The sequence below is a fragment of the Haplochromis burtoni genome, unplaced genomic scaffold (genome assembly GCF_018398535.1).
Source record: "Haplochromis burtoni strain Fernald_Lab_line unplaced genomic scaffold, NCSU_Asbu1 Contig_149, whole genome shotgun sequence".
Lineage (NCBI taxonomy): Eukaryota > Metazoa > Chordata > Actinopteri > Cichliformes > Cichlidae > Haplochromis > Haplochromis burtoni.
Genome location: NW_024582510.1, coordinates 920,699 through 935,414, shown reverse-complemented (window position 1 = coordinate 935,414; position 14,716 = coordinate 920,699). Strand labels below are relative to the sequence as shown.

The 14,716-nt window shown below is 39.6% G+C and overlaps 1 protein-coding gene across 1 annotated transcript; it reads right to left on the bottom strand.

The window, feature by feature from the left end:
- Positions 1-1,043: 1,043 nt before the first annotated feature.
- si:dkey-206d17.12 (uncharacterized protein LOC563108 homolog) lies at positions 1,044-14,469 on the bottom strand. Its single transcript, XM_005942669.2, has 6 exons — positions 13,600-14,469; positions 12,290-12,836; positions 6,680-6,819; positions 3,979-4,213; positions 3,785-3,885; positions 1,044-3,318 (listed from the first exon to the last, which is right to left on the bottom strand). The coding sequence occupies exons 2-6, from the start codon at positions 12,799-12,801 to the stop codon at positions 2,372-2,374; spliced, it is 1,935 nt and encodes a 644-aa protein (XP_005942731.1). The 5' UTR covers positions 12,802-12,836; positions 13,600-14,469; the 3' UTR covers positions 1,044-2,371.
- Between the last annotated feature and the right edge of the window lie 247 nt (positions 14,470-14,716).

Below are 14,716 nucleotides of genomic sequence, written 5' to 3'. Positions count from 1 at the left end.
ATGAAATGAATGAAGTAAATTGGCCAAAACCAGGTGTTCAAAGCCTGGAGGAACTTACCGGAGAATTTTCAAAGCTATAAATGATGCCAAGGGGTGTGAGAGATGAAAGAAAGAGCCTAACCTTTGTAAATGAGAGTAAATGATTTCCTCTACATTTGCACAAAGAATATAAAAGCATGTTTTTTTCACTTTATAACAGGTTACAGAGTGTACAATGATGGGAACAGTGAAGGGGTCTAAAGACTTTCTAAATGCACTGTGGTTCTAGATGTTTGTGTTTCTATAGTGAGATTCTACTTGTAAAATTTAAGGTGTTCCAAAACTCGACAGGGTGTGTTTAAGGGTATTTACCTGTGCTGACAAGCCTCTCACACGCAGTTGATTTACATCACTTTTAAGAACATTAAATTGGCTTGCATTCACCTCCTGGTGACCTCATCTAATTAAAACCAAACTGAACTAAACCACTTCTTTAAAGAAGCAAGAACTATCATTATCTAAATGATCATGAACACAGATTTTTAGACATATATACCTCTGATGGGCAACTTGAGAGTAAAAATAGGAAAAATCTGCATTTTTATCCTGGTTTTTCTTCCCAATTTGGTAAAAAGTAGCAGCGCCAACGAACTGCTCACTCAGAAGCGCCAACTTCTTCAATGGACAGCCACTTTCGATTGCAATGCAGTTGCACATGTTGGTTGGTGGGAGCCAACCTGTCTCCCAACAGTTACAGTTCAACTCAGGGACCTAACTCAGCTGATTGTCATCTGATTGTACCCATGTCATTTTGCAAGTAAATTACTGTTTTGCAGCAGCTAGAGGTGAAATAATTTATGTTTTAGATCTTTGTAGTTCTGGTTGGACTCCAAACGTTAGTACTTAATGGATTAATGGAATTTCTGCAGAGCTACTGTATTTGTGAAGTTTGCCACTTTATCACAGTTATTCACCATATTATTACAAACACATTGGGTAAGTGAGTGGTGTATATATATCAAGTCTTTAAAATGCATGTAAATAAAGCACAATGTAAACAGCTCGACTGCTAATTGTTTATTTTTATTTCAACAACTTTCATTGTATCAGCATAAAAAGAACAGAATATATGAAGTAAAATAAAGTGGAATAAATATAACCGTTTTACTGTTTTACTCGAGGTGTGTTTTAAATTCCAGTTAGCTTGATATCACAAAAAACACATTAAATAATCTAAACTGAGAACATTAACCATCATAAAACTTGCAGCAATCCGAGTACAGACTTGAATCAGTTCATCTGGATGCAGCTCAGCTTCTTCCACTGAAAACGCTTCATCCAGGCAAACAGAATCCAATTTCCGGGACTATAAAACTGTCATAATCGGCTATATGGCAGGTTAGGCAGGGCCCAGGTGCAGCACATGGTGACAGACAGAATTAACTATAAAGCAGCTTTATTCCCGTACTTGGACGCTCAAAGGAAATACAAAAAATAAAACTCTAACCACAAAAACAAAACCACACTGCAGACACGGACCAACTAAGGAGACAGAAGGGGGGCAACAAACACTGAGACAATAGATAAAGAACCTTGAAAACAAGGATGACTTAACAGCCTGGAGCAGAAAAACTCTAGGATAACTAAAAACTGAACGCTAACCGATGCATACTTTATATATGATGTAAATATAATTATGAAACTAGGAATCACATGCAATATTCCACACATAATAAAAACTATTAAGTCCAGAAACAGAGAAACTCTGGCTCAAAGACCATGTCAAAAACAACTCTGACAATTGAGATCAACTACCATTTGCAGGGAGTGTATGTGAGAATGCAGCCATAATATTTTACCCTGACACGTTGATTGACAACACTGCACAGTGATGTCTTAGAAACAATAGATGCATAGTGCCAATATGACACAAAAAGGTATTTCAGTACGCAGCTCAGCACAGCACAGCCGGTTCTTAAATACTGTTGAGACACACACAAGGCGACCTTCGCAGTCATTTCCGAGCTTGTTGGTCATTCTCAGACGTCAGGTTCTTCCAAAAAGACATCAATATCGAGAACGTGTTCCTCATCCACACAACACACTGGTGACTGAATCTGACTATATAAGTGTATCTATGAAAGGTAGACCTCAAGAGTGTCAGTTAATCCAATTATTAAGTAGCATTAAAAGCCACATGTTTGCTAAAATTTATAAATAAAGATACAATTTGTATCAACTGCATCCTGCCTCTAACGTGAGACTGCAGCGAGGCAACTCCAAAGAATTCAAATAGTTTTTAATCAAGGTGGATACCACAATACAAAACACACAAACTCATGTTAACCTTCAGTCTTTCCACTGAAAGACGAGTTCTCGGACTGGATTCGTCTCATCTCAGCTGACTCTGCAACTTGAGGATTTCGACCACGAGCATCTGTGGATCCATCATCTGAGGGAACATGTCCATGGCTGTATCCACCAGCTGGGCGCTGAAGATAGCGAGGAGCTTTTTCCGTATAACCTCTCTCTCCTCCCTGCTGGGACCTGGTTGCTTCATTGGAGGAGGCTCCCAGTGTGAGGGATCTCCCGGGAGGCTGCGGACCACGGCCGGTTGACCGCAGAATGGATCGGACCATTGTGGCCTCTGGAAGCTGTGGGTTTGGCTGCGCTGGAAATTTGTCAGTTGGCTGTATGGATTCATGCTAAGTGGGTAAGCGGAATAGTTTGGATAGTGGGGCAGACTGTAGGGCATCATATCAGCGCTGTGGCTGCTCACTGGCCCGATGTTGTGAGTTGGGAAAGCCAGCGCACTCCCACAAGAGGCAGTGCCATGTGAGCAGCAGCTGCACGGGGCACTTTTTGGAGGGCAGTACTGCTGGCTGCTGCTGTACGGTAGCCCAAACTGGTGATCACTCAGACTCCGAGGAGCTTCCACCGGCTGGCTGTCTATGGAGCCTAAACCAGAGTCCAGCTGCTCCTGAGAGCGGCTGTGCTGCACTGAGTTGTGATCAGACGACGCATGTTTGCTGGACTTCTCCTTCTTTGATGAGGCCTTCTTACTGGAGCAGTGACTTGCCTTCACCTGAGCTACCTTTTCATTTTTATGAGCTTTTTTTAAGGAGCTGCTCTCATTTCCCAGAGTCAGTTTCTTCGCCATATCCTCCACCAACAGGAGGCTGAGTCCAGGCACAGGACTGGAGCAAGCTGAAGATTGTTTCTGAGAAGGAGTAGGCTGCTTAGCACTCTCTCGAAGCTCGTCTGCAAGAGCACGATTGGACTGTTTGGCTCGCTCGGGATGGTGGAATTTACATTTGATTCCATAAGTACATTTCTTCCCTGGAAAATGAATAAACAGCAGGCTTTACAACTCCACCAAAGCAGTATTTCTTTTTTCATGCAGAGAAATGTCTCGGCTAGGCAACAGTCGAATAACAGCCCTATATGTATAGTAGTCTGCACAGAATCTTGTTAAAGTAAGGAATTTTTCTAAAATACTGCTTAAAATAGTTTTTTCTTTATCAATTTTACACAAAGTGCAACAAAATACACTAAATCTGATCAACATTGGGCATTCTTTGAAATTAAAACTGCACCACTATACTTGGCAGGTAGGTTGTCTCAAGCACTGTGAAGTTTAACTTGTCTTAGTGTCGCCTCCTTAATACTGGATTCTGAAATCTGAAATCTGTGAGGGCTGAAACCATCAAGATCTCTCTTTTTAACCCTGACTGTGTATTTTGGATCCATGTTTGCTGTACTGTGACCCCTGATGGCGCTACATGTCTTAAAAAAGCTCTCTCACCATAAGGACACGGCTGTTTTTTCTGAGTCTTTGGAACCCTCCGCAGGAAGTTCTCCAGGGTTGGTCCATGTCGACCGAGGGGATCATCGGGGGGCATAAACCTGCATCGGGGTGAAATGCAAACACCATCACTCATTGGTTAATTCAGGTTACCAGCTGGTAGGGATCTTGTGTATCAGGAACGCAAAACTCACTTGTTATTAACAAAGGAGTACATGAGCAGCCTCTCTTCGATGAAGCGCTTCCACTCCGGCTTCTCTCCCTGAAGGTCACGGTACATGTCGTTGGACACGATGATGCCGTCAGACTCGAAGGCGTGCTTGACAATGTAGCAGTCGTCATTACAGACCACCCGTTTGCCTGCATAGCGCCGTGACGGTGTGAACACCAGAATCCTTTTCCTCTCCAGCTCATGCAGAATTTGCTGATCTGGATGCCAAACATTAAGTCAGAGAAATGATGAGCCACTACAATAAAGCCAGTGACTGATTATTCAAGACTTTGAATATGAGGAGAAAGATTCTGAATTTTTTCTGTGGATTTAACAGGGAGCCATTGAAGGGAAGCCAATATGGGATAAACATGATCTCACTTCCCAGTTGTTACATCCTGGGAGGCTGTGGGAATGTGTGGGCGTGGTGTTGTCTTCTCCCTCTCCTCCTCCTTCGTTCTGGCCCCTCCCCTTGTCTCTCTCTGCCCCTGCCTTCTCCTTTAGGTCACACCTGCTGCTCATCTGCTCTCGTTACAACCAATTACCCTCAGGGGTGATATAAGCTGGAGAAGAGCAGTGTGGAGGAGGAGGGAGAGGTTTCTGGTGGATTTCCTCTGTGCTGGTCAGAGTGTGCTACTGGCTTAGGTGTGGAACAGCCTGCTGCGTATGACAGCCTTCTGGTGTGTGGCTCTTTTTGAGTAGCGTTTAACTGAGCAGTGATTGCCCATGAGTGACGGCGGCCTTCATTAGTTTGTGTGGCCTGCCAGGATATTGTTTGTTAGCAGCGTTGCTGTCTCTTTCTGTTGAAACCTTATTGTTGCTTTCTTTGAGTGGTCATTACCACTTTGGGTTGACCTCCCTGATTCCTTATTAAAGCAGCGGTGCTGTCTCCTTTTGTTGTTGCCATTTATATGATTATTGAGGTGTTTGCCTACAATAAAGATCTATTTTATGTTAAATACCTCTGCCTGGCGTTCTTTTCATTCCACCTGGATCTAACTGTTGCTGTCCCCCACCCTCATCGCCTAGACTTTTATGTGGGGACGTAACACCAGTCAATGTCAGTATACTCGCTGAATCAACTGAAGGCTTTCCAAGGAGCTTTGAGGACAACCTGATAATAATGACTTACAATAGTCAAGCCTAGAATAAGTGAACAAACTAGTTTTCAGCATATTTCTAATTTTACAAACATCCTGTCTTAACCTCCTAGGACCACATTTTGGGTACTCAATTTTGCTCTACATGGGCCTGATATCCACTTACGAGGACATTATAAGGTAAAAAAAAAAACCCTGGTAATTCTTTGTTTTTACATTGATCGAGCCCCAATATGCCCAAATATCAAAGAGAAATTAAAAATGCATGTCGTGGAAGAGTTTGGGTCTTAGGAGGTTAAAGAAGTGCAAGACAGCAATCATACATATTTTTAATGTGCTCACAAGGACATAGTCAAAATGACCATCAAAGTAAATATCTGGTTAGACACTATTTTTCTAAAATCTTCAGGGCCGAGTACAATAACTCAGTTTTAGAATCAGGAAATTAAAAGTCATCCAGCTTTATGTCTATAAGACATTCCTATAGTTCAGCTAACTGCTGTGTGTCATTTGGCTTCATGGATAGATTAAGCTGGGTATCATCTGCATAGTGATGACACTTTATGCTATGCCTTGCCTTCCAAGGGAAGCATGTATAATGTGAATAGAATTCATCCCAGGACAGAGCCCTGTGGAACTCCATAATTAGAAAAATTGCAGAAGGAGCACAGTTTAACCCTAAAGGAGTGGCTAGAGGAACAAAACAAAGAGCTTAATCTTTGTGGAGCCGAGAGGAGCCGCAAATTAAGCTCAGGGTCATCACTAAATGCCCATTCAGATCTTTATTTAACTCATTCAGCTATAATAAAGCAAGTCCCGACTGCATATTAGTTTGTGTTTTTTCCCAGGAGGCAGGTTTAAACATCTTGAATAATAACTGCAGACTTGAAATTACACCCTAACACAAAACCGTTTATCTGCATGAGCTATCTATTTAACTACATTATCAGCAGTCACTTCCAAATATAGGTCACCACAGGCTAACTGAAATGATGATTATCATTTGGTATCACAAAAGCAAGACAAAAAAAATTAGAAAAATTTTTTTTTTTGCAGCACATGCTGCAGATAAGCTTTATGCATGGGGGAAAAACTGTCTGTGGAGTTTCCCCTTTTGAGTTTTACAGTAAACTGAGAATCAGCAGCTGATTCTATCAAACAATGTCCTGCCAGTTACATGCCTGGGTTTTAAGTTCACTACTTACAAATAATTTCTCAAATTATTTATTGTTCTGCTTTTTTATATTACCATTTAGTTTCAAATCTACTAGTAATCTACTCGATTACATTGAGAGTTCTTGCTTTAACTGCCATTAAAAGCTTCATAGGAGGCAATTTGGGAAAAAAATGTAAATGTCTTTTTAAAATCCCCATCAAAAGCTTAAAACACGTGCTGGGACATTCTGGGAAATTTTTGCTTAAAAAATATCAAAGGCGTCAACTTTCTCGCAGCTTAATATATATTTTCACTAGTTCTGTCATGGAAATTGTACCACAACTTTCAGGTTTCTGTGCAGGTTTCACAGTCGGGCAAAGAAGGAAGTAGAGAAACAAAACAAAGCACGTGAATTCCCAGTGTTGTACCTGTGATGGGAACATCCGGCCTGGGCTGCTCCTTCCTCCATGAGGGAACAAACACAGTGATTTCAGTGTGGCCTCTGTCCAGGAAGAAGTTCACAGCCAACTGGATTCCCAGACAAGAGAAAACTTCCTTGTTGCCATGGCTAAATGAAAACCAGGAAAAATGAATAAGAAACCAGAACACATGCCCACACACTCACAGCTGGAGGGAAACGTTCCTGACCCACTTTAGAACAAGAGTTATGGTGTTTATAATGGCACTCTTTGATGTTCACTCGGCATCATAGCTCTTATCAGTGCACCTTATTTACATTGATGTTAAAGATTACAATAGAACAAAGCTCTTTGTCTCCAACAGGTTGACTATAATTTAGGCACGAGTGCGTGGACTATTCTTACTAGCCACTTTATTAGGCGCACCTGTTCAACTGCTCCCTAACGCAAATATCTAATGAATGGAAGTAACTCAATACTTTTAAGCACATGCACATGATCAAGATGACTTGCTATAGTTAAAAATAAGTCTTTAAAATGAAGAAGGTGATTTAAGTGACCTGGTTGGCCACGTTTCAGTATCAGCTGTTGATCTACTGAAACCAATCATCTCTAGAGTTTACAGAGAACGGTCCAAAAAGAGAAACTATCCAGAAAGTAGCCACCCTCCTCACTTGGACTCACCAAAATCGGTCAATAAAAGACTAGAAACACAAAGCCTGATTTGATGAGTCTCAGTGTCAGAATTTGACATGAACAGCATGAAAGCATAGAATTGTCCTTCCATTAATCGACAGTTGAGGCTGGTGATGGTGGTGTAATGATGTGGGGAATATTTCCGCTTAGTACCAATTTAGCATCATTTAAGCACGTTCATCTCTTTGTGAACACGATGTTCCCATCTTCTGAAAACACTCCATGTCACAAACCTCAAATCATTTAAAACTCAATCCAGTCGAGCACCTTTGGGATGTGGTGGAACAGGAGATGGACGTCATGGATGTGCAGTAACAATGTGATGCTATCATGTCAATACGACCCAAAAGGTTTGCTTAAAAAAAGTGGTCAGTGACACACTGACATCTGATCCATAACTAGTTCCACAGTGCAAAAAAAGCTGTCATTGGAACAGTACCATGAAAGAAAAATCGATGCTTATATATCCATTTCATAATCTAGATGTGGTTCCACTTTATTTGATTTGTGGTAGTACCAATACAGGAAACAATGACCATGGAAAGAACTACCTTAAGAAATTCACGAATGATAGACGGATTGATTCTGCCCACTATGATTTTCCTTCAAAACTACCCCATCATCTGTTATATCACAAGTATTTTTCCTCTATTCTGCAGAAATGTGAACTGGCTTGGAAAAAGCATGAGGCAGAATTGGCTCCGTGCCAGCATTGGCGGTAACGAGGTAAACGACTGAATCACTAGTGTTAGTGTTTATGCGAGGGATTTCCCCGAGAATGATTTTTATCTGTTATGAGTTGCCCTACTTGACTATGACTTCTAAGACTGCTGTGAAGAAACTGTACTAACCACTTAGTACTCTTAACATTTATTTCACGTGTTATATTTAAAAAAGAAAAATGTGTTGCAAAAAATCGTTACGCCAAGCTTCAGCTGTTGGACAGATTGCCTCACATTTGTCTCTAGAAAACTCTGCAAAGAAGCCCAAATCATCACCCCTCCTGTGCCTATCAGCACAAAGTGTTGATAGCCAATGTCTTGTTTTGGCCAAGTTTGATTTTGACCAATTAGTCTTGAGTTTGTTTGCAAACTCAAGCCCTGTAGCCATACTTTTTATTTGCTTGTTTTTTTAGAGAAGGAATAGTCTTTGCTTTGGCAACCCTTCTTCTAATTGTACTGTGATGAACGTAATGACAGTTACATGACAGTTACCGATGCCTGTACAAGACATTCGTTAATGTGGCACCATTTACAATTACCATGCTAATTGATGCCTGTAGAAAGTAGCAGTTTCTATCAGGTGAATTTTCTGGGATGTCCACTCTTGGGTAGATTGTGGTATTGTGTTGACACAACTGAATGTTTCAGGCAAGCAAACTGCAAAAACTTTTATAGAGGTGATCTGTAGTAAGGGTGTACTCAGTTTTTCACAGGACGGCACAGAGTCATATGAAAAACTTTTTCTTTTGACTTAGTTTGTTTCTAGCTGGCTCTTATCATCCACTTTCTCATTATCTAAGGTTAAAGGTAAGTTGTTATCCAGCAGTTTTATAAAATTTTCACTTATTTAAATATTTACAACACTCAAAGAAAAGCTTAAAAAACTGTAAAGCTAAAAGCGAGACCTTATTTGAAAGGTAAAAATTTGCCTTTTAAAAAAACACAACCCCGCCCTAACCCAAGACAGGTTTTTAGTGGCTTGATGGATGTTCACAGCTATTAAAAAAAAAAAACATCTGGCAATCGTGTGGCTTAAACAAAGTTGGTTGTTTTGCTTCGCAACACTTCTATCATCAACTTGCCAGAATAGCTGTTTCTAAACAAAAAGGTACACCTCTACATAGACTGTGACGATGTAAGTGATTCAAGTCCTTGGGGAATTTCTGAATGACATTGAAGAAATGCTGTTGGACCTGCTCCAGAGACATTCGTCTTAAAAAAGAGAGCGTTATTATAAGTACAATCTGATTTGCATACTCAAGAAGCTGCATGCCTGAACCTGTATGCCCGGCTGGGAAAGGCAAATGACAGATGGGGTGTATACTGTGCTAAAACAGATGTATACCCTAATTCTCTCACCCTTTCTGACGCTTCGGTGTATAATAAAAAAAATGCTTAGCACAACTAAACTTCCCAAATCACAGTCAGTAATTAGAGATCAGTGCCTGCATGCTTTTAGGTAATTTACTTGGGAAAAGGCAGCAGTCTTCGAAGCTGCAGTTTACAGAACTGGTTCATTGTGTTCTGAGTAAAAAGAAAAAAAAAATTCCTCAGGTGATGCACAACGCAAGTACAAAACACACAGTGAGTGTGTAGTAAAATCTCTGATGGGCCTAATCACTGAAATTGTATTTAAATCTTCAACCTAAAAGAGTATATACATAATTTATGATATTAAATATTTAATATTATGATTAGCAACTTATATTGGAATGACTGTTGGAATAGTTGAAATAAAATGCAATAATTTTAGAAATGTATCTGATAAAGTTCAAGACTTTTAACGATACGAAACGACGAAGAATATTGGTTTTGAATCAAATGTCTAACAGTATTACAGTTTCCCTGTATGCTGGATTTGGTGCTAATGTTGACACAGTAAACACTATGGGGCAGTATTATCATTATTTACAAAGAACGCTATGAGAAAACTCTGTGAGAAAATACTGTACAACTCACTCACTCTATGACTTCAGTAAAACTGTTGACCTCATGGGCTTAACAGCTAGTTTTAAATCTAATAAAATGCAGCACACAGTTCGTAAAACCATTAGCATATTAGCATGCTAATGTCAGCATTTAGTTCAAATTGGATCTCACATATTTGCTAATCAAAAGTTTTGTGGTATTGGTAGAAACCAGTTTTTGTAGATATTTCTGAGAACATGTTGGAATGTTGGGTTTGTTCCTGGCAGGGAAAACTGACAAATCTCTCTGCCAGTGTCCACCAAGTTAGAAAACAACTTGGAAAATTTTGTTACTCGGGCTACTGCAGTCCCAAGAACTGACTAATCAGTCACAGAAACATGACACGAGAAAGGAAAGCTTGGCTCGTAATAAAAAAAAGAGAGAGATTTGAGCATTGCTCTAAATCAGGGGTGTCAAATTAAGGCCCTGGGGCCAGAATTTCACAAAACTTTTCACATTTTCCAAAGACTCCAATCACTGCACGACTTTCAGAAAATGTGAAAGAGGACATCAATTTTACACTTTTTACAATTGTATTTTCGTATTATGTACGTTTCACACATTTCATTTTCCCCACCAATAAAGACCCAACACATAGATCTTGTTTTTTCACTATCTACTGTAAAAAAAAAAAAAAAAAAAAAAAAAAAAAAATTACGGTGGGTTCACAGCAAAAACATCAAAACAAAACAAAAAAGAAAAAAATATTCATCATTCACTGGTCTGACGCACTTAAGATTAAAGTGGGCTGTATTTGGCCCACAATGTAAAATGAGTTTAACAGCCATGTTAACATTTGACTTTATAATCTTGTATCAGGTTTTAACAATTATTTGCCATCCTCATAGAGGGATCTATTAGTTATAACAATGATTTATTACCCTTACAGTTGAGTAAATAACAATTCATTTATAAATAATCTTTGTAAATATGTTCTGTGTCCTGTGTCCATTTTATTTGTATATGTGTTTTTCTTGCTGCTGTTACAACCAAATTTCCCCTTGTGGGACAATTAAATGATTATTCTATTCTATTCTATTCTATTCTATTGTAAAATCCACGCCGTTTCCACATTTTGATTAAAAAACCAAACCAGAAAAAAAGAGATAAAGAGATATGACACCACCTGAAGAGCATAATTTAACCTATTTGTGTTTAAAAAGCTGCTTTTGTTCTGGGTTTAAACGTGCTGAAAGGTAAATGAAGCATCTAACGCTGCTGGACCCCTGCGCACAGGCTGTCACCAGACAACCTCCCACTCAGTCAACTCCTACTCCTAACTGAAACTGTGAATGAAACTGCAGATGGAAGCTGACTGTCACAATGACCTGATTTTAGCTGATTGTCATACAATTAGAAGGAATTGGATCTCTTAAAAAAAACTGAATTAAATCAGTGGGGGAGTTGTGGTGTAGTTAAATGTCAAGGACTTTATGCCTGGTAACCTCAAAGCCGCACTAAGATTGAAAATAGCTTGTGTAGCTGCTGTGAGAATCACGATAAAACCAAAAATTAACCAATCTACTTTCTTTGACTGAAAACAGAAGTTATCTATCCTAGTTACAGTAGAAAAAAGGTTTTTGTTAGGGCAGAAATGTATTATTATATTCATTAGAAATAAATCTACAGACTATTTTCTAAGATAATTAACGGATTTCTCTGTAAAATGACAGAAAATTTAGTAAATGCCTGTTATATTTAATTTTCCTCAGTTCAACCCCCAAAATATAGCTTAGGATCATAAACAGAGGCACTAAGTATTCTCAAGTATGAAGATGAAATAGCTCATTTAGCATAAACAGTTATTTGCATATTAAACTTTGATTAACTGATTAATCGTTGTGGTTCTACATTATTCAAAACAGACAAGAGCAGCTCATTCATCTGCTTTTTGAGTGAAAACCAACTGAAAGTATTATTGCCTTATCATATAATCACTGCAGCTCTGATAGATAGAAACTCCATAATGCAGAAATAGAAATTCTCTGACATTTAACCTGTGAATTTTGGACAATACTGCATAAAAAACATTATTTACAAGTCATGAGACACAATAATGATTCTGTTTTCAATTTTGGATCAATCAGATGATCGGTGGAGCACGCAGGAGCTTTAAACAGTGGATTTGAGAGATTTCTGTTAGAAAATGGACTTGGGTGGCATATTCATGAGCTTTAACCGATATCATAATTAATCACTCAGTATCAGTCTAGCTACTGATTAGTTTGCTCACCTCATGGCCACATTGCTGCCATCTATAACGACGGGTCTCAAAGTCTTTCCTTCCTCTCCAGTCTCCTCTTTGCTCTGAGGAGAAGTACCAGCTACAGGCAGCAGCAGTGTAGGGCCCGATGGCTGGGTTTCTCCTCTGGACACCAGCACCGACATTGTGGTCACCGGCCCCTGATTGGCCTCCTGAACAGGCCCGATCCGAACCAGCTCCCCCAGCACTTTATCCGTGTCCATGTTGGGGCCGAACTTCTGCTGAACAGCCTGTACCTGAGCCGTGGAGTAGCCCAGCTTGTGGAAGAAGTCCAGCTTGGACTCCAAGAGCTGCGGGTCCGTGTTCGGGTCAAGTTCACCTGGGTACATGGTCTCACAGAAAGGACGGCAAGAGTCGTGAAGTGGGAGCAGTGAAGGAGAGACCCATGCAGAGGTGTGGGAGTGTGTGTGGCGGTGTGGCTCTGAAATGAGGGTTTTACTCCACGTCTGCACAGCTGGGCAGAGTAAAACATCAGTATTCATCTCTTCTCAGTGGGTGAAGTCCACTCATGTCACACCTATTTGGAAAACAGATTAGTCAGCTCATTGATCAACAGAAACCGGAGCGCTGTAAATACACACAATCAGCAAAATGTGTGAACCAGTTAAACATTAGCATTATTATTATTTGGGTATCAGTAATAAATTCAGTACAATATCAGTGTCATAACTGAGTATCGATGAAAGCAGAGCTTAGAAGTTGCTGTAAGAAAGTTCAGTATAGCTAAATTTAATGTGTAACTATTTACTACAGTTATGGATTAAAAGCATAATATATTATAACATAATATCATATAATATAATGATTTAAACAACAGTAAACATTTCCTTTATTGTAGGCAATTAACAGTTAACAAACTGTTTAGCTTCTTCTCTTATTCCTGTAAATATTTTGTGCTAATGAGGTGAATTTCAGTTGTGATCGTTTTTTAAACTATTAACACTTTAACCTTACATTTCCCTTTATCTCAGACTGACTTTATTTGTATTTGAACTACTCTTTGTGTTCTTATTAAAGATGTTCTTACACTAATCCTGTGTTTTGTTGCTGTTGTTTTTGAATGACTTCGTCATATTATGACACTAAATTTACAGCTGGGTGAATCTCAAAAAAAAGTTACTTTACAATTTGAGGTAAAAAAAAGAAAAGCAGCACTTCTACCACACGTTTGGCATTCCTGCTGGAAATGTCTATCTGCCGGTGCGGAAAAGATGAGAACACAGAGGTTTGGTTTAGTTTTCCGTTTTCACTTTTTCACAAGTTCACAGAAAGAAACTTACCGGTGTATTAAAATGTGCCAAATGCGTCTTTTATCCCTCTCGGGTTTGCCGTGAAGACACAACAGGGTTGTCGGCAGCACTCGCGGCTGATGCGAAGCTTTCTCTGTTTGAGTAGTGAGTCGATACAAGGAAGTTGGGGTTTTTCTTTTCTTGACACAGCAAACAGCCAGCAGACGACCAGCGTGCCGGAGTCACATGCTGGGAATCCAGCGAGTTACAACCTGACGAAATGTGACTCCATCCGTGTTCGTCTGATTAATTATGCAAGAGCAAACCAGGAAATACAGGTAATAAGCACATTAACCTGCCAGGCCAGTGTGCAAGAAATATAGTATTAAAACATATTACCCACTCGGATGTTAGTCGTTTCGTAGTAGGTAAGTCAATAAATAGTTATAATACAATACGCTGAGTTTTCCTAATAGGCTATTACATGTAGCCCCCGTTTATTTGTGCTTAGGCAGTGCCCAAAAGATCCACTAGAGGGCTTCAGGGACACACCTGTGTGCCAGTCGCCATGTGACAAAAATAAGTTTGTAGACATATTTGTCGATTTAATTGTAGATTAATAAGTATCCCCTATGAAAACCTAACAGGGCTTTTTGTGAACATACTGTATACACTCACTATCCACTTTATTAGGTACTGGCTAATACCAGGTTGGAGACCCTTTCACCTTTAGAATTGCCTTAATTCATATAGATTCAACAAGGTGCTGGAAATATTCGTCAGAGATTTTGGTCCATATTGACATAATAGTGTGACACAGTTGCTACAGATTTGTCAGCTGCACATGTGAAGCCCCCATCCACAACCACTGCGACCTCCAAAGGTCCAAAGGTGCTGTATTAAATTGGGGACTGTGTTTTATTTATTTATTTTTATGTATTCATATATTCATTTATTTATTTATTTTGAGTACAGTTGTTAAAGACACCACTTTGAGATGATTGTGAAATGGGGTGTTATCCATCAGAATATGTGTCTGCTGTGGTCATAAAGTGATGGAAATGGGTAACAACCTTAGGTAGGCTGCAATGCGAAGACAAGGACACAACATCACAACAGAAATTGAGACTCATTAGAACAGGCAATGTTTTTCCAGTCTTCTATTGTC

Bases quoted from the DNA above. Each gene is read 5' to 3' on its own strand.
- si:dkey-206d17.12 (XM_005942669.2), bottom strand. From the start codon at position 12,801: ATGAATACTGATGTTTTACTCTGCCCAGCTGTGCAGACGTGGAGTAAA. The intron at 6,820-12,289 runs GTGAGCAAACTA...GTTTTCATTTAG, and splicing joins GGCAGCAATGTGGCCATGAG to CCATGGCAACAAGGAAGTTT. The intron at 3,886-3,978 runs GTGAGTTTTGCG...ACCCCGATGCAG, and splicing joins TACTCCTTTGTTAATAACAA to GTTTATGCCCCCCGATGATC.